At 49.5% G+C, this 27,758-nt stretch overlaps 1 protein-coding gene across 1 annotated transcript; it reads left to right on the forward strand.

The window, feature by feature from the left end:
* Positions 1 to 1,213: 1,213 nt before the first annotated feature.
* On the forward strand, positions 1,214 to 27,758 carry Il21r (interleukin 21 receptor). The gene is made up of 9 exons (XM_034517585.2): positions 1,214 to 1,640; positions 16,969 to 17,031; positions 18,250 to 18,352; positions 19,825 to 20,024; positions 20,988 to 21,142; positions 21,987 to 22,164; positions 22,838 to 22,934; positions 23,805 to 23,889; positions 25,430 to 27,758. The coding sequence occupies exons 2-9, from the start codon at positions 16,983 to 16,985 to the stop codon at positions 26,150 to 26,152; spliced, it is 1,590 nt and encodes a 529-aa protein (XP_034373476.1). The 5' UTR covers positions 1,214 to 1,640; positions 16,969 to 16,982; the 3' UTR covers positions 26,153 to 27,758.

Consider the following 27,758-nt stretch of genomic DNA (forward strand, 5'->3'; position numbering starts at 1 on the left):
TGGGGTTCGAGTGACGATGGCCAGAGTGTCAGTCTGCACAGGACAGACATCATCTTATAAACCAGCTTGTGAGCTCTGAAGAGATGAGTCTTGGAGGCAAGTCTTAAAGGATTCTAAAAGCTGCCCTAAGCTATGGGAGACACCCTTGGACTGACAAGGGAAGAGGTGGAGGCAGGAGGTCATCTTTGGTTTGACAGGAATGCTGACAGCATTCACGGTCAGAAAATGAATGGAAACCTCACTGCTTGGAATTAGTTTGAACTTTCAATAATAAAGTCCTTTTTATGAAAAAGAAAGAAAGAAAGAAAGAAAGAAAGAAAGAAAGAAAGAAAGAAAGAAAGAAAATAAGAAAGGAAAGAAGAAAGAAAAAGGAATTTCTTTTCATTTTTTTTTTTTTTTTTTTTTTTTTTTTGTTTGTTTGTTTGTTTTGTTTTGTTTTGTGAGACAGGGTTTCTCTGTATAGCCTTGGCTGTCCTGGAACTCACTCGGTAGACCAGGCTGGCCTCGAACTCAGAAATCGGCCTGCCTCTGCCTCCCAAGTGCTGGGATTAAAGGCGTGCACCACCACCACCCGGCTGAATTTCTTTTCTCTAGTTCTTGGATTTTCATCTGTGTGTGGCTGCCTTGCCCACCTGGCTAAACACATGGACACAGCGAGGCTCTTAGAAGGTACGTCAGTGTTCTCTCCTCCAAGGTACCAGGGAAGGTCCTCCTCCCCACAATGCTAGGGACTGGGGCATGGATGGTCATGGGCAGTGCTTACGGCAGAAAGTCTGAGTGCCTGGGTCATTCTGAAGTCAGAACCCTGGGGCAGGCAAGGGACGGATAAAATGGACCACTTAGCCACCTGCAGAAGAGCGGCCATGGGGTGGGCGTCCACCTCCAGGCTCTCCTGTCTGAGCTGAGGAGCTCCATGTAACTGCCAAGGGCTTCAGGTGGGATGTGCTTCTGTCACACCTCCATATAAGTTTCTACATTTGTGAGTCCCACTTCACTGCCTGCCTCCTGGGACATGACTGAGGAGGCCTTTGGGATGACGTCATCTGTCTGCAAGATGTTACCCTTTAGGCCCCAAATATCGTGTTAAGGGTGACCTTTGGGGAGTCGTGGGCGCCTGCCTGTAGGCATCTTAGTTTTTCTTGCCCCTTCTGGAGGATCTGGCTGGGCTGGGCGGGGCGCTATTTACCACATCCCCTTCTCCACCCCTTGCCTGGCCTCAGATAGACACCGCAGCCTCTGCTGGTGGCCCTGTGCTTCAGCCGAGCACAGCTGTCTGCCCACTTCTCCTGTGGTGTGCCTCGTGGTCACTTGCCTGTCTGACCGCAAGTCTGTCCATCCCTGGGGCAGCCAACTGGCCTCAGTCCCTGCCCCAGAAGTGCCCTGTCTCTGTCTGACTGCCCCAGCCCTACTGTGTCCCTCTGTGTAGGCTCTTCCCAGATGCCGGGCTGGTCCTCAGCCTCAGGACTATCTCAGTGGTGACTCCTCTAGATTCTGGACTTGCACCTGACTGAACTTTTGCCCACCTCAAACCCACACGTCCTGCCACCACTCTGAGTCCTGCTGTGACTCCCATGCCCAGGAGCCTACCCAATCGCCCCAGCCTGTGGAATGGCTTTTTGAGGAAGACCCTGAAGGAGTAGGTAAGTAGACTCTAGCCCTGGTTCTCCAGGAGCCTGGGGTCCTTTTCTGTGTTTTGTATAACACTACAGTGGGACACAGGCCCAGAACACTATGCAGTTAGTCTGGGAGGGTCAGGGCTGGAGTTCCTTGTTCAGCTGACTAAGAATGACTGGGGTCCTTGGTGTGTGCTTGAAGAATGTTGGAGGGTTATGGAGGCAGGAGCGTAGCTAGCATGATCCCTTGCCTGTGCAAAACTGCCTGCAAGAAGTGGTGGGAAGAAAAAAGCGGGACTCTGGATGGTAGACAGTCTGCCAGGCAGTGATAGGCAGTAAGCAGGATGTTGGGAAGCTTCCAGGGGGCTGTTCTGTAGCGAGGGCATCAGATACAGCCAATCAGTATGGTTTAGGATTAGATATTTTAACTCCATCCAATCCTTCCAGGCAGGTGGGGTGCCTACTTCACAGATACGGAAACCTGGCTCCACAGGGGAAGCAGAACTTTCCTTATGGGACTTGTCATGATATGGCAAGGTGGGCAGTCCAACTAGGTGTTACCACCCAGGGCATGGGTCAGATGATAAGAGGTAATACCTCTTCTATGGGAGGAGAGGGGAGCCTGGAGGTTGTTGGAGGTCTAGTATGCTAGGATAGAAAAGAAGATAGCAGATAGGTTAATGGCATAGGGGATAATGTTTGTGATTAGGACTTGTCAAGGGGACCACAGAAGGGGTCATAGAGATATTAGAGGGTTACAAGTAGTTCCTAAGAGAATGTCTGTGCTCTCCGAGGCAGTTAGAGCACATGGTAGCCTTTCTAAGTCTAGCTGGTGAACCAGGGCAAGCCTCTCTGTTTCTTTGAGTCTCCCGGGTCCTTACTTCCTCCATCTGTAAAATGGGGATCGAGATGGCTCTATCATTGTGAGACTGTTTATGAGAACTCCAGGACATCGGAGTGTTAAGACTGATTTCAGGAGCTCTCACTCCCAGGCCCCGTGACCTGTGGAGGAGAAGGGCTAACCACTGAGAAGCACTGAGAATACAAGGAAGGCTAGAACAGCCCTATTTGCAGAATTGTAGGTTCTCGGGGACCTCCTAGAATGCTGAGTCCAGGTGAGGCCAATGACTCCATGCAGCTCAGTGCATAGATGGCAATGTCGGATGGGTTCTGTGGGGACAAACATGTCCTTGGGTTAAGAGTGAAGGAGAGAATCAGAACAGAAGTTGGAATTCAGCCTGTATGGCAGGATGGCGTCCATAGGAAAACTCACAGCCCTGGAACAGCGTCTAAGTTCATTCGGCAGATGGCACTTAGGCACATGACCCACACAGTGGGGTGTTTCCTCAGTAGCCCTGCCCTGGGGCTTAGTGTCCAGTCCTCAGTGGCCCTCATAGAGAGAATGATAGAATCCCTGACTGACAGGGGAGAGTGGTCCCTTCCTCGAGGCCTCAAACACTCCCAGGCAACTTCAGGCTTCTTTGGCTTGAGAGAGAGGGGCAATTGTTGGCACCATAAAGGGTTTCTGGCACTGGGAGGCAGGGGCTTCCAGAAAGAAGAGTAGTGTGGAAGATGGAAGAGAGGCAGGCAAGGCTACCTGCTGGGGAAGTGATTTCCTTACTTCCAGGGCCTAGCAGCATCAGGTAGGCATGAGAAGACATGGTGTGCTTTCTTCCAAAGCAAGGAGGGGGCATTGTCTCTTGTTTCCACAGGCCTCTGTGCATGAGGTGTGGGGGGCAGACATAGCCAGTTAATGTCCTCAATAGGGGAAGGGTTGCAGGGACTCACTCATGGCTAAGCAGGGCAACAGCTGGTTTTCTTTAAATACTGGGTATTGGGTTTGCTGCTGCTGCTGACTAATGACAGTTCGTGAGGGGGATGTCTCCATACAACCCAATCTGGCTCAAATCTGTGAGTCTCCTGCCTCAGCCTCCCGAGGGCTGGGATTACAGGTGTGCACCACCATCCTGTCCCACAGTGGCTCTGATGGTGCTGCTTCAAGTGCAAGTGAGGATGCTGAGATTCAGAAAGAAAAGGTGGTTTTCAGGGGCCATGAAGAGAGCCAACTTAGAAGGGAAGAGAAGGAAGCCCTGAGGAGGGTGGTCTCACCCTGGCAGCCTTTTCTTCAAAGCTTGTCTATAGCCCCAGAAACATGAAGTAGGGGGCAGCAGGGAGAGGCCCCACCCACAGCCTGCAGCTTGCAGGTGTCACCTCCCTTCCCCCACCACTCTAGCTCAGAACGAAGGGACTTTTCATGACAACTCAAACATGAGCTCTGAGTAAACTTGGAACTTCTGAACCAACCTGAGAATATTCCCTGGCCGGGGCCCCTTAAGGACATCTGTACCTAAGGTCCCCAGGGAGGATCAAAACACTAGAACTGTCCCCAGGAGGAGGGGCAAGTGCAGGCCACGTGCTCTGGCTCCCTCTCAAGCCACAGACTTCTCCACAGAGTAACTACCCACCCATAAAGGCTCTGGGCCTCTCTGGGCATCTGTTTCTTGATCTGCTAAGTAGGTTTGGTGTGACAACCAAAACTGGAGTCTCCCATTCTCTTCAGTGCTGATTAAAGGCTCATGCTTCAGTTAGGCCAGGGTGGCCTGCTGAGAACAGGGTGGGGGTGGGGCGGTGGTAATCAAGCAGGTGTAGGCTTGGCCCCAACTTTGCTCTGTAGCCTCAAGCAGCCATGTTTCAAAACAGCCCTTGTCTGGGAGCCCTGGAGAGAGGCTACACCTGGGCAGGAATGCAAGAGAGCTCATTTGCACAGGCGGGATGGGGCTGCTGTTGCTGTGGAAGTTGTTCAGCACAGAGGAGGTTCTGGCCCATGGAGACTGCATATACATAGCCACTGGGGCAGTTTAGCTACCACCCCACTAAGCCATGAGTCTGATGTCCTCAGCTGTAACCCAAACCACCACACGGAGAAAAACAAGGCACCAGGAAGCACACAGCTGCAGTGCTCCTGCACACTGTGCCTGCACTCAGCTGGAGTGCAGCAGCAGCACCTGCCTCCTTGCTCCTTGCACACAGCAGCCGAGCAGATGTGGAGAGTCGAGCAGATAGATGCCCTTGGCCAGTGAGAGTTAGAGCATTCTTCTGGCTCAGGCCTGCTAGTCTCATTCATTCCACTTAGAAACTGCTCAGCTGAGAACCTGCAGTGTGCCATCTTTGAACATGCCTCCTCATGTCACTAACCTGAAGACAGTCCTCTCTAGCAGACCCTTGGAGCCAGGATTGCTGCGCCCCCCCCCCCCCCGGGGGGTGTGTGGGGAGGGTGCCTCCTGGGGATAGTGACAAAGCTGTTGGGAAACCTGAGTCTCCTGTTCCATCCGCAGAAAGCTCATTCATCAGTCCCCTCATTAGCAATGCATTCTGCACCCATTGCAGGGGTGGGGGGTGGGGTGGGGGGGTAGGGGGTGGGGGGGTGGGGGGATGTTTCGTGAACACAGCTGGTGATTTATCAACCTCTGGGACCTGATTCACCCAGACAAGGATGGGTCATAAAAACAAGACAATCATCATCTCTTATGTAAGGGACCACAGAGTGGACCCACTTCAGATGAAATGGACAGTCTCCCTGGAGGGTGATGTTGAACTCTGAGGACCAGGATGCGGAGAAACTGGGGGAGAGTTTGGGCAGAACAGCTACCTGTGCCAAGGTCCTGAGATAGGGAACATTATCCGGCAGAAACTGAGAAGCCTTCAGTGTCTCGGCTCACTGATTTTAAGAAAGAGGAACCAAAGAGAGCCACTTAACTCTGAAGTGCACAGGATGCATGGATTCATCACCAAAGAAAGGGGTCCTTGTCATTTCGTCATTTGTGCAACCTGTGTGTGCCCCTGCTGTATGCGAGGCAGTGCTTAGCCACAGGGGGCTGAGCAGGAGCTGAGCACCTGTGTCCTGCCAGGCTGCTGTTTAGAAGGTGAATGGAAACATCCGGGAGCTTTGGGCCATGGTGGAGGGACAGACCCCAAAGGAAGATGTGACTCACCCTCCTTGGAGAGATCAAAGACAGCCTTGACATTTGAACTTAAGTTTGAAGACCCAGTAGGAGGCTGACAGTCAGCTAGGGAGCACAGAAAGTTCCCATGGCTGAAAGACCAGGTGTGAGGGGTGGAAGCCAGGAGAAGGCAAACACAAAGCCCAAAGCCTCTGTGGCAGTCTGGTGTACCTGGAGCCCAGAGCAAGCAGGGACGGAGCAAAGGGGGATGGACATTAGGCTTTTCTCAGCAAGTCTAGATGGGGCTGTCGAATGGTGTGGAGGGAGAGAGGGCTGGAGGATGCAGCCAGAGGCCAAGGCCCATGAAGAGTGTCAGCAGGTGGAGCAGTTCAAGCCTGGGGGATCTAGAAGCCCTCCCTTCTGGTTCCCCCTTGGGAAGTCCCTGAACAGATACACTTCTCCTTCTGGTGACCTGCCAGCTCTTGTGCGTGGCTCTTCTGGGGAGTCCCTCTGTGCCTGCCTCATTTCTTCTCTGTCCGGGTAGGAGTGGGACATTTTACTTTCAAAAGCTTCTCAGTCTTTCACTTTCAACCCTGTGGCTCCCACCTGGTCTATATTGAGGTGACCACAGTCTGGATGGATCAAGTAGATTACACTCCTTGATCATTAGTCGAGGCAGGGTGGGGAAGCCAAGAACTCATGGTCTTCCAGGGAGATAGGTAGAATGTATCTGTGAATAAGCTTGGATAGGTCTGGTTAGATCCACAAGGGGACATTGCTCCTCGTCATAGAACCTTGCAGTAGAGGTGCTGGGACCCATGTGGCACATATTTAAAGCAGCTCATGCTCTACTCCATGTGGACCCCAAAGAGTGCAGAGAAACCCTGACAAGGACTGACTGCACGTTCTTCCCTGCATTCAGAATTGTCTTTTCTCTTTTGCGTATCAGGTGTACTGATACACATGTGTGGAGACCAGAGGTCACTGCAGAGTGTCTTCCTCCATTACTCTCCATCTTGTTTGTTGAGGCAGGGTTCTCACTGAACCTGGAGCTCACCACAGGGCCTGGGCTGGCAGGCGCTCTCTGACTCCCAACACTGGGTTGCAGATGCATAGTCCCGCTGCTGGCTCTTACTTAGGTGGACGCTGAGGATCTGAACTCGGGGCTTTGCACTTGTTCAGCAAGCACTGTACTCAACGAGCCACTTCATCTCCCCTCCTGACGGACAAAATTTCTTAATGAAATCCAACACATCCCTCTTCCCCCACCCCTTTTGTTCCTGAGTTAGAAGTACATGTAGGAAGCGTGGCTAGTACCAAGGCCAGTAGAGCATCATCTCACTTTTTTCTGGATGATTTATTATTTTACTTTCTTTTCAAGCCTATAGTATGTCCTAAATTAATTTTTATTTTCTGACAGGACAGGGTGATTGAAGCTAGGCAACTTCTCTACTCTTGAACTATGGCCCCGGCCCCAGGAATTGGCTTTTATGCTCTGTGTGAAGTAGGGATCAAAGATTACTTTTTCTGTATGATTATGCCGTCTTCGTTGTTGTTTTGATTTTTTTATTTGTTTCTTTGAGACAGGACCTCTCTATGTGATCCTGACTGTCCTGGAGTTTGCCACGTAGACCAGACTAGCTTGAACTCAGAGATTCTCCTGCCTCTGCCTCCCTGGTACTGGTATTAAAGGCATATGCCACCGCACCTCCCTTTCCTACTGTTTTGAGATAGTAGTCTTGGGACTGGGGATTTAGCTCAGTGGTAGAGCACTCAAGGCCCTGGGTTCGGTCCTCAGTTCCTGGAGAGGGAGGGGGGGGGGAGAGCAGTTTTACTATGTAGTTCAGGCTAACCTAGAATTTTCTGGTCTCCTGCCCCAGCCTCCCCAAGTACAGGGCTTATACGTAACATAAAGCCCCATGCCAGGCTGGGCCATCATTTTAAATGCCAGGTCTCCTCCTCCCAAATGCAAGGGCAATTTTGTTGACAGGCCAGCAGTTACAAGCTAGCTTATTTGTAGCATCTCCTTCTTTCCCATCGGGCAGTTGGGTTTCTTGCACCAATTCTTCATGCTCATCATTCCATAAGCCTCAGTCTTCTTCAAATGATGCCACAGATATTGGAATCATCTTCTCAGTTTCCCCAGGGAACCTGGAAGCCTGCTGGAGATTGTGTGCATGCTGAAACTTCCTTGAAACCTCCCCATCCAGGGGCACTATCTGTCCGGCCTCTTATCTTTTATTCCTCTTAGTCATCTTTGTGATTCTGGCACCCTTTGAGCCATTTACACCATTTGAATATTTTATTGCATTTTTATTTATCTCCTTGAGGTGGTGGTGGGGTGATATTGTGTATGTGGAAGACAGAGGCAACTTTCAAGAGTCAATCCTCTCCTACCTTTTGAGTCTGTCTTAGTTGTCTAGTTGTGATGCAGCAAAAGCAACTTGTAAGGTAAAGGATTTGTTTTACCTTACAGCTTGTAGTTTATCATCCAGGGAAGTCAGAGGAACCCAGGGCAGGACCCTGGGGGCAGGAACTGATGCAGAGGCCATGGAGGAGTGTGGCTTCCTGGCTTTGATCCATCTGGCAGCTGCTGCTGTCCTTGGAAGGCATCCCATGGTCCTGGCATCTCTATTGGGGTCTCCACTGCTACTGGTCTGCACTTTCACCAATAGCATCTTCTGAGCTCTCCTTGGGGTCTTTGATCCTGCCACAAGGTGCCAAGCCTCAGTGTCTCTCCATGATCCCTGTATGCCTTCAAATCCACTATCACCCGGAAAACTCTTACATATTACCAAATTCAGCTGCCAGCATAAGGTTTCAGCTTTAGGCACCTCTGGAACATAGTTTCTATGTATAGACAGACTCTGAGAAACATTTCCTACAAGATTTTACTTCAATGATGCTGGTATCTTCTTTTCTTTCTGTTTAGTTTTTGTTTGTTTATTTTGAGACAGGTTCTCTCTGGGTAGTCTTGGCTGTCCTGGAACTCACTCAGCAGACCAGGTTGGCCTTAAACTCAGAGATCTGCCTGCCTTTGCTTCCCAAGCACTGAGATTAAAGGTGTGTACCACCACCACCTGGCTGCTGGTATCTTCTTAATCACAGGTGATTCACCATTCCCAGCTGACCAGAATCACAGATTCTTCATTCAAAATACTGAAATGCTTCTGCAGAGCCTTTCAGGGACTCTCAAACTTCCCTCTGAGCTTCACAAGGCAGCCTCCACTATCTTCCAAGTTCCCACAACCCATAAGCTCTGACCACTCAATGGCTTCTCCAGCCCAAAGTTCAGGAGTTTTCCCATAATCCTCCCTGTCCTCAGGGGTGAGGGGAAATCCAAGGTCAGGTCTGTCACAGATATAACCTATAACCAGGTACTGATTTCTGTCTTAGGGTTTCTATTGCTGGGATAAGACACCACGACCAAGAGCAACCTGGGGAGGAAGGGGTTTGTTTCAGGTTATATATCTTAGGTCATGCTCTTAAAATGAGGGAAGCCAGAGTAGGGGCCCAAGGAGAAGCCAGTAAGGAATGCTGCTTACCGGCTTGATCTCCTGCTTGCTCAGTCTGTTTTTTCCGTACCACCTGTCCAGGAGTGCCTTCCTCACTGTGGCTGGGCCCACCCCACATCAACCACCAATCAAGAAAATGCCCTGGAGACCTGCCTACAGGCAATCTGGATGGAGGCATCTTCTTAATTGAGATCCTTGAGACACTAATCAGATAAAACTAGCTAGTAAAAGTTAACAAAAATATCAACCAAAAAACCCAAACTAGCCAGCACAGGGTCTCAGGGATGGAACTCAGGTGGTCTGGCTTGGCAGGAAACATCTTTACCTGCTGAGCCATGCCACTGGCCTAAAATGACATAATTTTATGTTTCCCTTGGTATATGGGAATGGGCTTTTGTACAGTTTATCATGATTACCACACTTTTCAAGCTGAATTCCAGATGTAGGAAGAAAGAGCTGACTGTAAATGTAGTTCATCACTTCATCAAATCCAGCCAGACTTCTCCCTCCCTTCCTCCCTCCCTCCATCTCTTTTCTTTCTCTCCTTTAAATGGTAAATAAAGTTACATAATGATCACAGGCTGACCTGAGAGCCAGCCGGGACTGAGAGCCAGCCAGGACTGCAGTCTCTCTCTCTCTCTCTCTCTCTCTCTCTCTCTCTCTCTCTCTCTCTCTCTGTGTGTGTGTCCCCTTTGTTTGTTTGTTTTTAAATATTGTCTTGTTCTATAAGCCTCCAGACTGGCCTGAAATACATGGCATCCTTCTGCTTCTGCCTCCTGAAAGCTGGGTCACAGGTGAGAGTCTACATAGCTTGCCTTTGCTTTTGCGATGTTTTTGGTTTCTGCCTTTGGAAATATTGTAAAAAGAAAAAGAAAAAAAGAAAAAAAAAGGTGTGATAATAAGCAGAGTTCCAGGCTTGAGGTTCAGTGTGTGCATGTGTGTGTGTGTGTCTGTGTGTGTGTTTTTGTGTATATATCTCTGTGTGTGTCTGTGTGTATCTCTGTGTGTCTGTGTGTGAGTGTGTCTGTATGTGTGTATGCTTGTATGTGTATATCTCTGTGTCTGTATGAGTGTGTGTATGTGTGTCAGTGTCTGTGTGTGTTGTGCAATGCCCTGTTTCTCCTTTCCAGTCTGATCCGTTTCTGAGATGGAGTGGAGCCAGGCAGCATTTGCCTTTCTGTGGCTGTTTTATTTCGCTTCTTAGCATGACGTCTTCAAGTTTCATCCACATTGCAACATATGGCAGGAGTTCCTTCTTTTCAAACAGGCTGAATAACATCCCATTTGTGCTTACAGCACATTTTGTCTGTGAATAGACTAAAACTGCTTACACATGTTGTTTATTGTAAATCTCGGGGCAGTAAACACAAGTGTGAAAACACATCACTGAGCTGTCGCTTTAACTTACTTTGGATATTTACCTGCTAGTTCTAGTTTTAATTACATTTTTTTCATCCTTGTATAACCCTACCAAATATAGAGTCATGTTGCAACTTCTCCACACCTTTACCAATACATGTCACTTTATTCTAGTTTTTGACAGTGGTCTTTACGTCTGGTGTAAAGTAACTCCTTATCGGGGCTTCGATTTTCATTTCAGTGATACTGAGATGCATCCTTGTGCTTGCTGGCTATCGTTAGCTCCTTTGGAGAAAAGGCCCTAGTCCGTTTTAACTTGGGACTCGGGATGTAGTTACTGAGTTGCAGTGTTCTTTTTTATATGCTGGGTCCTAAGCGCTTGCCTGACATCTGGTTGGAGGAGCATTCCTCTCTAGCTGCTTGAAGTTTGTCTGGTTTTGTTTTGGTCACCTGTGCTCTCTCCTGAGACATCTATAGTTTTAGGTCTCCAGCCATCTCCAGCTTATTCCTGAGTGTGGTTAAGATAGGAGACCAGGCTAATCCTGACACATGAAGATGTGGCCCTCCCCAGGGTCATTTCTTTGATTTTTCTTCTTTGTTTGTCCCAGGCTGGCCTCAAACTTACTCTGTAGCCTAGGATGACCTGCAGCTCCTGATGCTCCTGTGTCCATCTCCAAACTGCCGAGGTTACATACATGTACACTGCTTCTTGAAGTTCCGTCCTTCTGCCTCAGTGGTCCTGGTGACCTTGTAGATTGTTTGATCATTTCCTTCGGGCTCGTTTGAGAGATCTCCACTCTTTACCGTTGTACCCCATGTTTATATCTGATCCTAGTACCAATTATAATTGTGATTTAGTTTTTTTCAAAGACTTATTTACTTTTATTTTATGTGTATGGGTGTTTACCTGCATGTATGTAGGTGCATGAGAGTGGGGTGTCTGTAGAATCCAGAAGAGAACATAGGATCCCATGTGACTAGAGTTACAGAGGGTTGTGAGACCCCATGAGGGTTCTGGGAACCGAACTCAGGTCCTGTGAAGAACAACCAGTGCTCTTAACCTCTGAGCTATCCCTCCAGCTCATTGATCACTGTAATTTAAAATGTGTTTTGAAACCAAGAAAACCTCCAACTTTGCATCCTCTTCTCTGGATTGTTGCCTATTCAGGATTCTTCAAGATCCCAGATGAATTCTAGGATAAATTTTTATATTTCTACAAGAAACACAATCGGCATTTTGATAGAAATTAACTTTATAGTTACTCTGTGCAATATTGACATATTAGCAATATTGCCTTTCACCCCATGAAGGCAAAATAAAATCTTTTTATTTATTTGTGACTTTCTCAATTTCTTTCAATAATGTGTTAAACATTTCTCCAAGTAAAGTGTTGTATTGCTTTGATGCTACTATAAATGGAATTGTCTTATTTGTTTTATTTTAAGGTTTTTATTATTTTTAAATTATGTACAGGTCTGTGTCTGCATGTGGATACATACACACGAGTGCAGGGGTCTGAGGAATCCAAAGGCATTGTGTCCCCTGGAGCTGCAGGTGGTTATGAGCCATCTGGTGTGGGTGCTGAGAATAGGATCCTCTGGGAATGCAGCAAATGCTCTTAGCCACTGAGACATCTCTCCAGCCCCTTAATTTCCCTTTTGATTATTGTTTGTGGCTATCAGTTCAAACCCAGGCTGTGTGATCTCAAATGGGCGGCTTAACTGTTCTGAGTCCCAGACTGTAAGTACCAATGATAAAGGTACCATTCTGTCAGAACCCTTGGGAAATTAACTTGGTGCAACAGTCGCAGGCACAGGGGAGATGGTACACGTCCCTGTTTTAATTACATTGTGTATGTGTATGTGCGTGCCCGTGTGTGTGTGTGTGTGTGTGTGTGTGTCTGTAAGCATCTGCTTAGGACAGCTGATTCTAAGCTTCTCCCATGCTGGTGAGTGTGAGCATGGTGTGGCTGGTCCTGAGGGAAGTTGCTGTCTACGTTCATTATGTCACACAAAACTATTTTCCAGACCACTTGTATCGTCACCTTTCCTTGGCCATGAATGACAGTTTCTGTGTATCAGTCAGACTCTGAATGAGTTTCTAGCCAATCTGATAAAATGTGCATTGTAAGCAGTGTGGTTTTATTTGCATTTCTTTCCTCATGAGAGGTTAGGTTCTTAGAGTTCTCTGGGGCCTTCACTTGCTCCTGCTTAACCTTCTCCACTTCCCTATGAGTTCCTGAAATGTGGTTAGCTAGTCTGTTTTATCCCAACCCCAGTTCTGGGGCCAGATAAACACTCTGATATGTCCCCATGCAATAATGCATTCAGCATTCACAACCAACTTCAGCAAAGGCCTTTGACCTGCGCTGATAGCAGAGAACACAGAATCAGAGAGGCTCGGTAATTTGCCCAAGGACACACAGATGAGATGTAGCAGACTTCAGGCCCTCTGCTTCCCACTATGAAGGGTTTGCAGAAGCCCTTGGAGCTTCTTACAAGCCTTGCGTGCATCCCAGGAGAGAAGTCAGGATAAAGTGACCAGCATACCAGAAGAACCCTTTGGGTGCCAAGAGTATGGGGAAAGGAGTGACCAGAACAACTTAAGCACTGTTCTCTTGGTGCAGCAGCCCTAAGTGTGTCCTCAGATCCCAAAGCAAGAGTGTGAAAGAGCTGTCTATGCTGAGTGCCAGCCTCTCCATTTGGTGCTTGCCCATCTTTGACACTTCTGATACTTTTGGCCCCCACTTTTAAAGATAAACAGAGGGGACCAACCCCCAACTCCTGGAATATCAGGAAGGTGGCATGACTTTTTTTTTTTTTTTTTTCTGTCAGCTGTTATCTCATGGTGGCGGACTAGCTTTTCAGCAAGTTGGTTGTGATTTGCTTAAGAAGCTTTTATGTGGGCCCATGAGATGGTTCAGTAGGTAGAGGAGCTGAGCTGGATGACCTGAATTCAACATCTGGGACCCACACAATGGAAGGAGAGAACCAACTCTTGGATGTTGTCGTCTGACCTCCTTATGTGTGCTGTGGCTTGTGGCTTGTGGCGTGTGCACATTCTCGAGCACACACACACACACACACACACACACACACACACACACACACAATGTAATTAAAACAGGAGCGTGTACCATCTCCCCTGTGCCTGCAACTGTTGCAGTTGTTTATAAGCACCAAGTGAATTTCCCAAGGGTTCTGACAGAATGGTACCTTTATCATTGGTACTTATAGTCTGGGACTCAGAACAGTTAAGCCACCCATTTGAGATCACACAGCCTGGGTTTGAACTGAGGCTGTGCCAGCTCCATAGTGTGCTTACCCAGCATGCTGCCCCACTGCCGCTTGGCTTCATCCTGGTTACCTGTTGATGCTAATAACGCACTATTTTCTTTCAACACAAGTTTATTAGAGTAAAACAATAGTCAGCAAGTGAAAGATAGTAAGTAGAGAGTGCGCCATGAAAACCCTGAAGGTGATAAGTGAATGGTGGAGGTTCTAGAACATTCTAGCCCAGCTGTCTACAGCAGATGGACCACAACGGTGGTGTGTTAGGATAGGAAGGACTGTGATTCAGGGAGAGGACTCAGTGTTTGAGTTAGGGTGACTATGCTGCTTAGGTTTTGTCAACTTGACACAGCTAGAGTCATTTGGAAAGAGAAAACCTCAATTTAGAGAATGCCTCCATCAGATTGATTGTAGGCAGCCTGCAGGATATTTTATTGATTAATAATTGATGTGGAAGGGCCCAACACACCATGGGTAGTGTTACTCCTGAGCAGGTCGTCCTGGGTTCTATAAGAAAGCAGGCTGGGCAAGCCAGGGGGGAGCAAGCCAGTAAGCAGCACTCGTCCATGGCCTCTGCATCAGCTCCTGCCTCCGAGTTCCTGCCCTAATTTCTCTCAGTTGATGGCGTGTGACCCAAGAGTTGTAAACTGAAATAAACCCTTTCTCCACAAGTTGCTTTTGATCGTGGTGTTTATTACAGCACCAGAAAGAAAGCAAAGGAGAAGAGTTGCTGGAGCTCAGGTGGAGTGGGCGTGGCTTACACCTGACACCTGGCTCCCCACAGGCTGCTCTTAGCTCTGAGGTTCAGAGGTAGAATGTATCCATTTCAGAGATGGCAACTGAGGCCGGTTGAGATCAGAGATTAGCTGAATACTGAGCCCCTCCTCCACTTTGCTATGCCAGGAAAAGAACATACAGAAATATAACTAACACAGTATGGGGGAGAGGGGTCTTTGGGCTCATGTAAATGAAAGCTTTACATATGGGCATCAGATATAACCTGATTTGTGTTTCTTAATGTAGCCCTGCTTGAATCTGAAGTGTCTCCTATAGACTCACGTCTCCTATAGGTTCAACACTTGTTCCTATGTTTGGGGGTAGAGTCTGGATGAAGGAAGTAGGTTTCTGGGGGTGGGCCTTTTAGGGTGATGCCCATCCCGTTTTCTGCCTTGCTCCCTTTCTTTGTGGGCCATCATGATGGGAACTGCCTCTGTCAAGAACTTGTCTCACCTTTCCACCAAACCTGGGACAGCCTGAACCTCCTGAAACCATGAGCTAAGGTACGTCTCTAAGAGACGATCAAAGAAGGTATCTGCAGGTTTCTGGTAGGCTCCCAGAAAAGATCAACGTCAGGAATCTAGAGATGAGGCCGGCTGTCTGCCGCTTGCTTCCCTGTGCTTGTGTCTTGCCTTATCTGGTCACTGTGGCAGGGCTTGGCCTCGTCTGTGGACCATGCAGAGGGGCAGCAGTCTAGGGAGCAAGCTGCCATGAGGAGGGCTGCCAGTTCAGGCCGGCAGAGCAGCTGATGTCTCCCTGTGGGTTGTTTAGAGCTGTGGTATGGAGTGGAAGAGAAGAGGCTCTTGACAAAGGACAGAAGGAGTTCTACTTTCCCTCTGGCTAAGATGTGACACAGAGTTCTGCTCTGCTGGGGCTTCCATCACAGGTTTGACGCCTTAGAGAGGAACAGGCTTGCTTCAAGCCTCCTGTAGTCAGAACTCAGCTCTTCAGAGTGTAATATCAGGGGTGGGGGAGGGGCTTTGCTCAGGCGGATGCTGCAACAAAGCACCGACACTGGGTAATGAGAAGGAGTTCATTCAGCTGAGGGTCTGGCATCTGAGGAGACCAAGGACATGGGCACAATCACAGCATGGTGGAGAGCTGTATAGGGAGGCACAGTTGATGTACCAGCTTGGATAGCTCTTCCTTCCTTTCCTTCCATATCCTCCTCCCTTCTTGCCTTTCTTTTTCAATGCTGGGGGCAGAAACTAGGGACTCACATATGATTAGGCAAATGCCAGAACACCGAGAGTTCCATTCCCGCCATGATCTATTTAAAACTCACTAATGCCATTACAGGCTCTGCCCTCGTGACCTCAGCTAATCCTGATTCCCTTCGTTCTATTAAAGTATGGTGTGGGTGTTAGGTTCCTAACACACGAAGTTTGTGGGGGACAGGAACCATACCACAGAGCTTGTGAAGGCAGGGGCCACCCAAGATCAGTGTTACTCAAAGCAGGTTGAGCAGATATTTTCCATATTGTTTTATTCTAATGCTTATGTTTTAGTAATGACTATAATTACAATAGTTTACAAGACTGAAGCAGGAAGTTCAAAAGGTCATGATCAGTCTTGGTTACATAGTTAAGACTCTGTCTCAAGAGGAGAGGGGTGGAAAAGGGGGAAATACACCCCTGTGGAAAAAGTGTACAACCATGAGCATTAATTTTTAGAATGGGGTTGGAATAAAATGTTTAAGGCCATTTATAGGAAAACAATAAATAAGTAATTTCGAAAGAGAAGCATGTTTGGAAGCCCCTTGGGCACAAGAGCACAGCTCTTGCTGTTCTGTTCCAGAACCTTCTGGACTCTGTTCTAGTTCAGTCAGCCCTGCACACACTGTGTGTCAGAGCCTAAGCCCAGCTTTCTCCGCACACCACTTACTTGAACTATCACAGAGCTCTACACAGGCCTTCATTGCTTCATTTTATGAGGCCCAGAGATAGCAAGAGGCTGGCCTGGAGCCACACAGCTGGCCATGTGAACCTTGGTCCTTTACACTGCTTCTTTGATGATGGTCTGGTAGGCTACTCAAGGTTGCTAGACTTTGGGGAACTGGAGATGAAATGAAGTTTTATTGTAATCCTCGCTCCACACTGGAGGAGCTGGCAGACATGAGGTCTCCCTGAGCTGGCACTTCTATAGGCAAAGGGCAGGAGGAGCCTGGTGTCCACCTATGGTTACCCTTCTGCCCACAGCATCACTACCCCATTGATTCTACAGGGGCTCTTGTCCATCTCAGCCAGTGAGGGGCTCTCAGAAACTTTGGTGCCCTGGCTTTCCTAGTGTGCCATTGTAGAATACTCTCGGGCTCCCCCACGGGCTAACCTCGTCTTTAGTATTCAACAGGGGTCTTCTTTGTGAGCTTTGGACTAGTTCTTTTGATGTGGTGGGGACAGACCCTGGGTGGAGAAGCCACTCAGAACATGGCCGCAGCTGGTTCACCACATATACCACACACTTTTCTTGCAGGTCTGGGACACAGCATGCCACGGGGCCTGGCTGCTCTCTTACTCCTGCTGATTCTCCATGGAGGTAAGTCTCAGCACCATGACTGCAGGACAGATGGGGGCCAACTCTTCCCACAAAGGTCAACAGGGAGCACATGGTGTTGTAGGCCCCGGTCATGGCTGCTGGCCAACGGCCCACAATCCACAGCCTCTGTCTGTTTGACACCAAAGCTGAATGAATGCCTCATTTTCTGTTGGCCACAACTCATGGAGCCAAAGAACTCCAGTAAACAGCAAGGCTCTCCACCATCATGGGAAGGAAGTCCTGTTCTTGGTCTAATCTCCATTCCTCTTTGTGCAAGATTCTCACTTGGGTCATGAACCCCCAGTAGGCTGGAGGAGAAGGGGGAGGTAGAGATAGAGAAGGCAGAATTCCGTTGGCAGTCCCTGAGGAAAGGTGTCAGAACTGCAGGCCTGTTTAGGGCATTCTCCTCCAACGCCAGGATTCCAGGAGTGCTCCGCCTCAGGAGCTAGGAGATGAGAGGCTGTGCAGGCTGCCCAGGGTGAGGGGAACTTGACTCTCTGCAGACTCAGCAACTTTGCTCTGGGTTTTACCGAAATATCCAGCACTTTAGTTCCCATAGGAAACAGCCGTGACTCTTGACTTCCTTTTCTGTTTGCAACACCCTGCCTGTTCTGGAAACCCCTATCATTCCTGCATCGGGGAGAGGGGGTTGGGGGTTGGATATCAGGTACTTGTCACTGAGACTAGAATGTCATCTCCTGTTCCTCCTGTGGAGCCTGGCTGTGTTGCCATCAGTGGAGAGACAGAAGTTTAGGGAGGACACAGACCGTGTGGCCACCTGTGTGTGGCTGCCTGACTCTTAGGGTCTGCCTCTGTTCCATGGCACTAAGACAAAACGTAAGGAGCAGATGCATTGGCAGGGTGATGGCTTTGGTGATGTGCTTGTCATTTCAGCATCAGGACCCATGGAAGGGGACCCGGTGCAGCTGAGAATACCTGTTATCCCTGCACTGGGGTGGTGGAGGCAGATCCTATGAGGGCAGTGGTCTTAGAACCAAATATGGGGCCCAGTTCTGCATTAGAAGAACCTTATCAACGTGACTGACTATTCTTGAAATGTTGGAATTCACACAAAGAATTCTAGATGACAAGAATCCCTGTGTCCCAGGCTGAATCCCAGCCTGTGGCTCTGCCCAAGCTTGCCCTCAGCCTCACATAACCTGCCAAGGCCTTTCCACTGTGTCTCACCCACAAGGGCCTCTCTCTGTTTCCCTCCAGGTTGGAGCTGCCTGGACCTCACCTGCTACACTGACTACCTCTGGACCATCACTTGCGGCCTGGAGACACGGATCCTCAACCCCAGCATTCTCAGTCTCACCTGGTGAGTAGCCATGTCTCCAGGCCCTGAGTAGCTGCTCAGAGGAAGGCAGGATGTGGAGGGGCTGCCTACTGAGCCTTGTGCTGAGCCAAACAGGGGCACACACAGCAGGAAGCTTAGCTACAAATAAGGGCCGACCCCTTCCATCAGTAATGTCAGTCACCAAGACCGTGAACTGTGAGCCAGGTCCCCACCTTATAGAGGACCAAGCTCACAGAACTCACTTGGAACACAAACAGGAGGCTGTAGTCTGACTTGCTTTCCCTTGTAGACCTTCCTGGGTTAGCAGCCCTAGGATGGCCAGTTCCCAGTGACCTTCTAAGCACTGAATAGGCATTGTGTTCTCACCATGAATGCTCTTGAAATTATTGCTACTGTGTTCCAGTGGAGGACACCGACGTTCAGTAAGGTTTAGTCATCGGCTCAAATTCTCTTAGCCAGTGTGCTCACGATCCCTCACGATGTTTGAGGATGGAGACCACTTGTCCTTCAGACATTCATCCACTTTAAACAAAGTAGGAGGCTGAGGACCAAAACAAGACTCAATACTGCAGAGTGGGGAGTCAGGGATGCTCAGCTGGGCTGGCCAGGGCATCCATGGCAGCAAAGGTCATGGGGGAGCAAACGCTGCGAGCCTAAGTTTACAGTGCCAGCTGACTGTGACCTGAGCAGAATAAGCCAGGGTGAGGGAAAATAGTAGACACAGAAGTCAGTAATAGTACAGGAGGCATCTGTGCTGCATGGGGAAGGGCAGCTGGTGGCAGGGAGCTTTGAAGGCCCCTCTAGCTGCTACACTGATGAAGCTCAAAGATAGTGGAGGAGGGAAAAATACCTTCAGACAGCCGTTACAGTGCTCCAGGCTGGAGGCATGCTTGGAGAAGATTGTTCAAGAAGGTTTGCATTACAGGAAATTCAGTGAAGGACTAAGTTACGTGGCAGATCTGAATTAGTCCTGGAGGGTGGGTGGTCATGTTCAGGAAGGAAGAAAACAAACGTCCATGGACTTCTATATATACTCTAAAACCCATCCTTTTTTGCCCACTGAGACTTAAAAAGCCAAAGCATTTCCCACTGGCCCACCTGACCAGTGTCCCTGAAGATCTGTCAGAACAGAGAACTAAGCTTTACTCACCTCCAAGCATGAAGCTGTGTGGGTGTTCAGTAGTGGAAGGAAGAAAGGAGGGGAAACCTGCCTGCGACAGGGACAGGTTCAGGCCCAAATTCCCAAAGAAGAGCAGCTACCCTGGGCAAGATAGTGAGCATCTGATCCTCTGAAGTATGCAAGCTGTGTCTGGCTAGACTCAGAGCATGCTGGATGCCGTAGGGAGGGGACTGTCCCTGGGAGAGGGGCTGCTTGGACCATGACTCTCAGCCCTACCTTCAGCCCCTCTCAGCCTCATGCCTTGAATTACTGTCCTTCCCTGGGCACTGAGCTCCACTGTCCCCAGCCATGACTGTCTGCTCTGTCCCCGAAGGCAAGATGAATACGAGGAACTTCAGGACAAGGAAACCTCCTGCAGCCTGCACAGGTCTGGCCACAACACCACGCATGTATGGTACACGTGCCACATGCGCGTGTCTCAATTCATGTCCGATGAAGTTTTCATTGTCAACATGATGGACCAGTCTGGCAACAGCTCCCAAGAGTGTGGCGGCTTTGTCCTGGCTGAGAGCAGTGAGTACCATGAGCCCTGAGCAGATGGAGACCTAGGACCTTTCTCTGACTTCAGAGCAAGCCCTTCTCATTCAGTTGAAATCTATTGTCTTTGGCCCGTCCTTTTGAAATGCGCTGCTTTTAACTCGGGTGTGACGCTTTGATATAGGATTTGGGTTAAATGCCCACGGGGAACATTAGAAGCTTAGAAAGGTATAGGGCAGGAGCCTGCTCAGCCCTCTCTGTCCGACCCTGAACAAGGCTTACTTTGTAAAGACCCTTTATAAACACCACCTAGGATTTTGCTCCTAGTATGAGCACCAGTCAGCTAACATGGAATCCTCCCAGCTAGATGGGAGGGGCCGAAGGTTAGAAAGGCCCCAGGATGGACCTGGCCGTAGCTGTCCACAGAGCCTAGGCTGGGCGAAGAAGGGATCTGGGGCTGGCAGCAGCTTTGGGGCATGGCAGCTGTGTATCTGTATACACATATACACATATGAATATTATATGTTTACATGTATGCATCTCTGTGTGGCATGGAGCCCCTTCTTTAGGAGAGAAATTGAAAGCAACAGAATCCTGTGGGCACCTTGCTCAGGAATTTTCTGCATTAGGCACTAATATTAAACCTTAAGAAACTTCCCTCAGCCATCTGGATTTCCAGATTTTGCCGTTTTACTTTTTCTTTCAACCAAGAAAGTACAGAGGATCTTGGTCTGTATGCCTGTCCCCAGCTGGGCTGGGCTGGGCCTGAGTCCTGACTCTTCCTTTAAGCCTGGGAGTTGTTCTTTCCTTCCCCACTGTCCCCAGTCCTGGGTCACTGTTTCAGTCATCTGAAGTGACTAGATCTAGTCCAAGTAAACAGGGGCTGTGGCCAGGGAGGACTTTGTACAAAGTCATCCAGTGGCCATTGGGGACTGTCAGGAGGGACTCTGCTGCCTGCATATTCTTACCCTGCTTCATATTTCTGGGTCTTCTTCCAAGTCAAGCCAGCTCCCCCCTTGAATGTGACCGTGACCTTCTCAGGACGATATGATGTCTCCTGGGACTCAGTTTATGAAGAACCCTCCAACTACGTGCTGAGGGGCAAGCTACAATATGAGCTGCAGTACCGGAACCTCAGAGACCCCTACACTGTGGTGAGGTGGCAGGGCTTTGGGGTGGGAGCTACAGGGGTATCCATACAGGCAGGTCCCAGCATAGTGACACAAAGAACAGGGCTTAGCATTCCCTCCCAACATGCAACCTTCTCCTTCCTTCTCCCTGGGCCAGGGAACCCCTCATTACACCCCCACCTTGACTCCTTCGCTATGGTCCACCTCGGTTACAGTGGGGCAAGTTTGGGAGCATTCCACTTACTTTGAATGTGAAGGCTACTTTAGAGTGCGCAGTGCTGGGCAGTGGTGGCGCACGCCTTTAATCCCAGCACTTGGGAGGCAGAGGCAGGCAGATTTCTGAGTTTGAGGCCAGCCTGGTCTACAGACTGAGTTCCAAGGACAGCCAGGGATACACAGAGAAACCCTGTCTCAAAAAAACCAAAAAAACCAAAAAAACCAAAAAAAAAAAAAAAAAAAAAAAAGAGTGCACAGCTAGAAGTTTCCAGAATGACTCACTGTTTAGACAGAGCTAGAATAGTCCTGGTTGAAGATTTCCATAAAGGGCGTCATCTAGAATGTTCCCAGGGAGACATGTGCAGGTCCACTATTAAGCATGTCCCATGTCATTTGAGACAGGGAGCCCAGGGGCTCACGGTCTGTGTAGCTTCTAGTTAAGGACATGTAGGGGTGTCTATGGTTGCTCCCAAGACATTGATGGTTGGTGGCCAAGCTATTGCCATAGAGAGGAAGCTCTTTTCCTAGGTAGCTCTAGTCAGGGATGTATGCTCCTTGTGGGGCCTGCTTTGTGTGACTCCAGTGGAAGGACTCTGTGCTCTACTGATGACCCGAGTGACTACAACATGTCCTGTTCCTTATGTTCTGGCAGAGGCCGGTGACCAAGCTGATCTCAGTGGACTCAAGAAACATCTCTCTTCTCCCTGAAGAGTTCCACAAAGATTCTAGCTACCAGCTGCAGGTGCGGGCAGCACCTCAGCCAGGCACTTCATTCAGGGGGACCTGGAGTGAGTGGAGTGACCCCGTCATTTTTCAGACCCAGGCTCAGGGTAAGTGTGATGTGGTTAGGACACCCTACTCCTGGTACTAAATCTTGTCCTGCTGTTGCTTCGCAAGCCTTGAGATTCCCAGCATGGCTGGGAGGTTTGTGCTCAGTTATACATCCCCAGTTGTAACCACTCGTCATTTCGAGGGGAGCTGCTTCTTCTGGTGGTGCATTTGACTCCTAACTCTGAAGAGAAAGCCATTGCCCCATTTTACAGAAGAGTAAAGGCTTTGGAGAGATGATAACACTTAACTAGAATAAGAATAAAATACCTGATTTAATCAATTTAATGGAGTAAAGGGATGTTTTAACTTATGGTTTCAGAAGGTTTGGTTCATGATTGCAAAGCCCTGTTGCACTGTGGGAGCTTACATCGTGGTGGTCAGGACATAAAGATGGAGAAAGGGCTGGGATGCCAATATCCTTTCAGTGTGTCTCTAATGGCCTAACCTCCTCCCACTAGACCCTGACTTCGAAATGTCCCACTACCTTCCAGTAGCATCCCAGGCTGGGACCATACTTCTGGTGGAGGGGTTATTTCACACCCAAACTCCAAAGGGAAAGATCAGAGCCCAGCTTCCTTCCAGCCCTCCACCCCATCCCACCATCCCCAGCACACCCACCCATGTACTTCTGGGAGACTTTTCTGTTGGACCCACGGTTTGCTGTCTGTGCAGAGCCCGAGGCAGGCTGGGACCCTCACATGCTGCTGCTCCCGGCTGTCTTGATCCTTGTCCTGGTTTTCATGGGTCTGAAGATCCACCCGCTTTGGAGGTGAGGCCAGGGGCTCAGGGAGGCAGAGAAGGGGTCAGCCTGGGTCACAACCAAGACCTACTCTGGTCAGGGGACTTGGTGAGAGCACTGACACTAATGAATAGTGTGTGTTCCATGTGCTAGACACTGTGCAGAACTTCCACCCCAGGTCCATGGCTGCCCTGTGAGCTTGGCACACTCCAGACACTCTAACTCTTCAAATGGGGGAGAACTGAAGCACAAAGCACTCAAGCTACTTGTCCGAAGTCACATAACTATGTAGTGGCGAGGGTGGGGTAGAAACTTTGTGTTCTCTGTGGTGACTTTGGTCGTGACTTTGTTCAGGGAATGAACTTTGAGGCCGAGGGGATAATCATCCATTCCCTCCCCCACCCTCCATTTCAGCTGGAAGGGGGTGGTGCTGCCGTCTGCTTTACATACGGGGCTGCTGCTCTGTGTGCCATTGAGAGGACCATGGCAGGCTATGTGCAGAGTCCTTTGATAAGTGACAGAGTGGGCCTCTGCACACACTGCTGTCTTCCCCGCCAATGAGATGCTCAAAGATGGGCACAGAGGATCTGTAAGGGAGATATCAGGGTGGCAGTAACAGCTGATGATGACAGCCTAGGCCTCTCTCAGTCCCAACCCATCATGGTGAACGAGGAGGAAGTCGAGGCCCCAGTGGGTAGCATGTGCCCAGGCCACAATAGTTGGCAGAGGCAGGAACTTGAACATCTGCAGGAAGCTTGGGGGTAAGGGTGACTGTTGTTTCCGTTTTACTGATGGGTGAGCAGAAAGGTGCCTGGCAGTAGAAGTTGTTGCTTCTGCGGGAGAAAGGCCAGACCTCCTACTTGCTGCTATAAGGGCTCTGCCCACTCCCTTTCTTTGCAGGCTATGGAAGAAGGTATGGGCACCAGTGCCCACCCCTGAGAGTTTCTTCCAGCCCCTGTACAGGGAGCACAGCGGGAACTTCAAGGTGAGCCACCTTAGATGCACCCTCTGGATCGTTTGCTCTTTATGAGAACCTTACCAACCCTCACCCTAACCCCAACACCACTCTGTGAGCCCAGAGCACTCAGGTCCAACCTGCCCTAGAACCAGTTCTCGGTTTCCCTGTTCTGCAAGGTGTGGGGTTGCTCTTAGACTTACACACCATGATGTATTTCCAGCTTAGAGTTAGAGTGAAAGTGGGCAAACTGGGTGGCTCTGGAAGCATGGGCTGGGTGCCTGGGGTTTCCTATGTGACCTTGTTTTGTGGTGGAAACCAAATCCTGCCTGAGAAGGACCCGTCCTACTCCACAATGCATCCCAAGTACAGCTGCCACTACTGCCATTTCAGAGTGTCTGCCAGCCCTGCTGCGCAAACCCAACAGGGCAGGAGGCACTGAAGAGAGCATGTGGTATCAGGATAGGGAGCCTGCAGCACACCATGAAGGTCAGAGGTGTAGAGCACCCAAGGGACACCTGCTGTGCACCTGGCCTGAAGCCTTACCTTAAAAGTAACTCCTGCTGTGGGGTCCCAGCAACCCTCAGTGTCTAGGAGGAGATCTAGGCTCAGAGTGGCCAGTGGGCATTTCAGAGCAGGGCACACATCCCTTCCTTACCCCTGAAGCTCAGCACTGCTGCCCACTGTTGCTGTTAATCTTGTATGACGAGCACTGTCAACAAACATTACCTGACTTAATCCTCAAGACACTGGGTCCTTTGTGTAGATGTGTGAAGCGACACAGAGAGGGTAAGGGTCTAGCTCAAGGCTACACATCTAAGGAGTAACTCTAGGTCAGGGGTAGGGAATGTAGTGGTTCTGAGATTTTTTTATTTTATTTTATTTTTTTTTTGAAGGGACATTTTCAGAACAGGGGTCCTACTCTACAGGGTGATTTCTGCCAGTGCAATGGAGTCTCTCTTATCATAAGCACTACCCTGGCAGTGCTGCTGTCTCCAGTCCAGCATCCCCAAAGGCCTTTCTACGTGGCTTGTTACTAATTCATTCCATCTATAAATATTTATGGTATACCTACTGTGTGTCAGGTACTGAGGACACAGTTGTGAGCAGGGCTTACTTCTGGCTGAGAGTTTACTCTGGTGTGGACACACAAGCACAACTAGAAGTGTCAAGAGACAGAGTAGAGGCTAGGCCACTTAGACCTCAGGTCCTCCCTGCACATGTCCTCAAGACCTTAGGATCCTGGTCCCAGCACCTAGCTGTCCTTGGCTGGGCACTGGTAACTAGTGTGAATATGAGACCAAGGACAGCCAGTCCTTATTGAGGGTGGGGACAAGGGCTCTGACAAAAGACAGTATTGGGAACCCACTGGGCAGGGGTTCACAGACAACATGGTCTCTCTCTCTCTCTCTCTCTCTCTCTCTCTCTCTCTCTCTCTCTCTCTCTCTGCTGTTTTCTTGTTCCTCTGCTTTCCCCATCTCTGGCTTGTCTCTGTGTTCCTGTACCCACCTATCTGTTCACACCCAACCTCGTCGATCCCAGCCAGTGACTGTGTGTTTCTTTCTCATAGAAATGGGTTAATACCCCTTTCACAGCCTCCAGCGTGGAGCTGGTGCCACAGAGTCCCTTAACAACATCAGTCTTACATGTATCATCCTATCCAGCCAAGGGGAAGAAGTTCCCGGGGCTGCCGGGGCCGGAAGAACAGCCGGAGTGTGACGGAGTGTCTGAGCCTAGTCACTGGTGCATTATCCCCTTGGCAGCTGGCCAAGGAGTTTCAGCCTACAGTGAGGAGGGAGACCGGCCGTATGGTCTGGTGTCCATTGACACAGTGACTGTGGGGGATGCAGAGGGCCTGTGTGTCTGGCCCTGTAGCTATGAGGATGATGGCTATCCAGCTGTGAACCTGGATGCTGGCCAAGAGTCTGGCCCTAATGTGGAAGACCTGCTCTTGGTCACAGACCCTGCTTTTCTGTCTTGCGGCTGTGTCTCAGGTAAAGGCCTCAGGCTAGGAGGCTCCCCAGGCAGCCTACTGGACAGGTTGAGGCTGCCATTTGCCAAAGAAGAGGACTGGACAGCAGGCCCACCCTGGAGAACTGGGTCCCCAGGAGGGGGCCCTGAGAGTGAAGCAGGTTCACCCCCTGGTCTGGACATGGACACATTTGACAGCGGCTTTGCAGGTTCAGACTGTGGCAGCCCTGTGGAGACTGATGAAGGACCCCCTCGAAGCTATCTTCGCCAGTGGGTGGTCAGGACCCCTCCACCTGTGGACAGTGGAGCCCAGAGCAGCTAGCATACAATAACCAGCTGTAATGAGAAGAGGCCAGAAGCCTGTGATCTCCTGGTAGGCCTCTAGCCTGACATTTACAGTGTGAATGTGTAGATGTGTGTGCGTGTGTGTGCATGCATGCACGTGTGCGTGTGTGTGTGTGTGTGTGTGTGTGTGTGTGTGTGTGTGTGTTAGCACATTGAGGTTGAGGTATGGTCCATTGCTATGTATTGCAATGCTAAATTCTGTACCCAAAGTTCTTAGGCCTACGAGTGAATTCTCACGTTTACAAACTTTTATTGTATAAACCTTGTTCCTTAATTTAAAATATTGGTTAAACTAAATTGGCTAGAGCCAATTACTGGAGGGATTAGAGGTGGGTGGGTTTTGAGTTACCTGGTTGGGGGTAGAGGAGGAGGAGAGAGGAAAGACCAAGAAGAGAAGGAAGAAGGAGAGAAGAGGAAGCTGCCATGAGGGGAGATGGACCATAATCATGTGGCCATGAGAAACAGAAAGTATCTGGGGTACACTGCCGAGGAGGTGGCCAGGCCAGCAGTTAGAAGAGTAGATTAGGGGTAACCCCCAATAGTTGTCAAAGCCAAATAAAATAACCATAGCCAAGCCTCATTTATTTGTACACTAGGCAGGGATAAGTTTAAATTGGTTGTACTGCACATCCATTTGTGAGCAATACCTGTGCGTGTCCAGTGTTCACTGTCATGCCTGTATGTGTGTGCCCAAGCTTATGTGTGTATGCACCCGAGCTCATGTGTGTATGCACGAGTATAGGTGCCTCTTAGACAGGAGCCTCTGACTCCTCCCCTGCGGACATGTGGGGTGGTCACACTCAGTGTCAAGAGATTGGTCCAGATTGCTGCCCCTAGGGCACTATCACCAAGCTCAACCCTACCAGGGGCCATCTCTAGGACCTATGAGGTCCTGACTATCTTTTTTTCCCAGGCAGGGGGTGGAGTGAGCCTACAGTACCCATTGGAATGAGAAGATTTTGGGGGAACCTAGGGATGTAAGCTGTAAACCCCAGCTTTGGTGGCTCCAGGCTATGCAGCCTGGAGAAGCTGCTTCTGAACTCTATACTGACTTTGCTTGGCAGGACATTAGGAATGACATGGGTGCCCTGGGTCAGCCCTACACAGTCTGCAGCCCAATTCAGCTTCCTGCCTTTTGTGGCTTCTGGGATCCACGTACATACTCTGGGGTGGAAGGATATAAAAACACCAGCCTACACCTACAGCCTGGGTACCTGTGGGGCATCCTCCTGCCAAGAGCACCTGGCAGGTTTCCAGGCTGTGACATGCACAGCCTGCTCTCTCAGAAGCAGCCCCACCAGCCAAATTGAGTTTTCTTTTTTTCTTCCTTTTGTTTGTTTGCTTTCTGGCTTCTGCTGCACATTAAAAAGAAAGTTCCCAAGAGGCAGTGGTGGCGCACACCTCTAATCCTAGCATTTGGGAGGAAGAGGCAGATGGATCTCGGTGAGTGCAAGGGCAATCTGGCTTACAGAATGAGTTCCAGGACAACCTATGTCAACAGACAAACAAACATACAAATAACAAAAATTAAAAACCAACCCTCCCAGAACCCTAAACTACTACCAAAAAAAGAAAAAAACCAA

This window comes from Arvicanthis niloticus, chromosome 1, assembly GCF_011762505.2.
Source record: "Arvicanthis niloticus isolate mArvNil1 chromosome 1, mArvNil1.pat.X, whole genome shotgun sequence".
NCBI lineage: Eukaryota > Metazoa > Chordata > Mammalia > Rodentia > Muridae > Arvicanthis > Arvicanthis niloticus.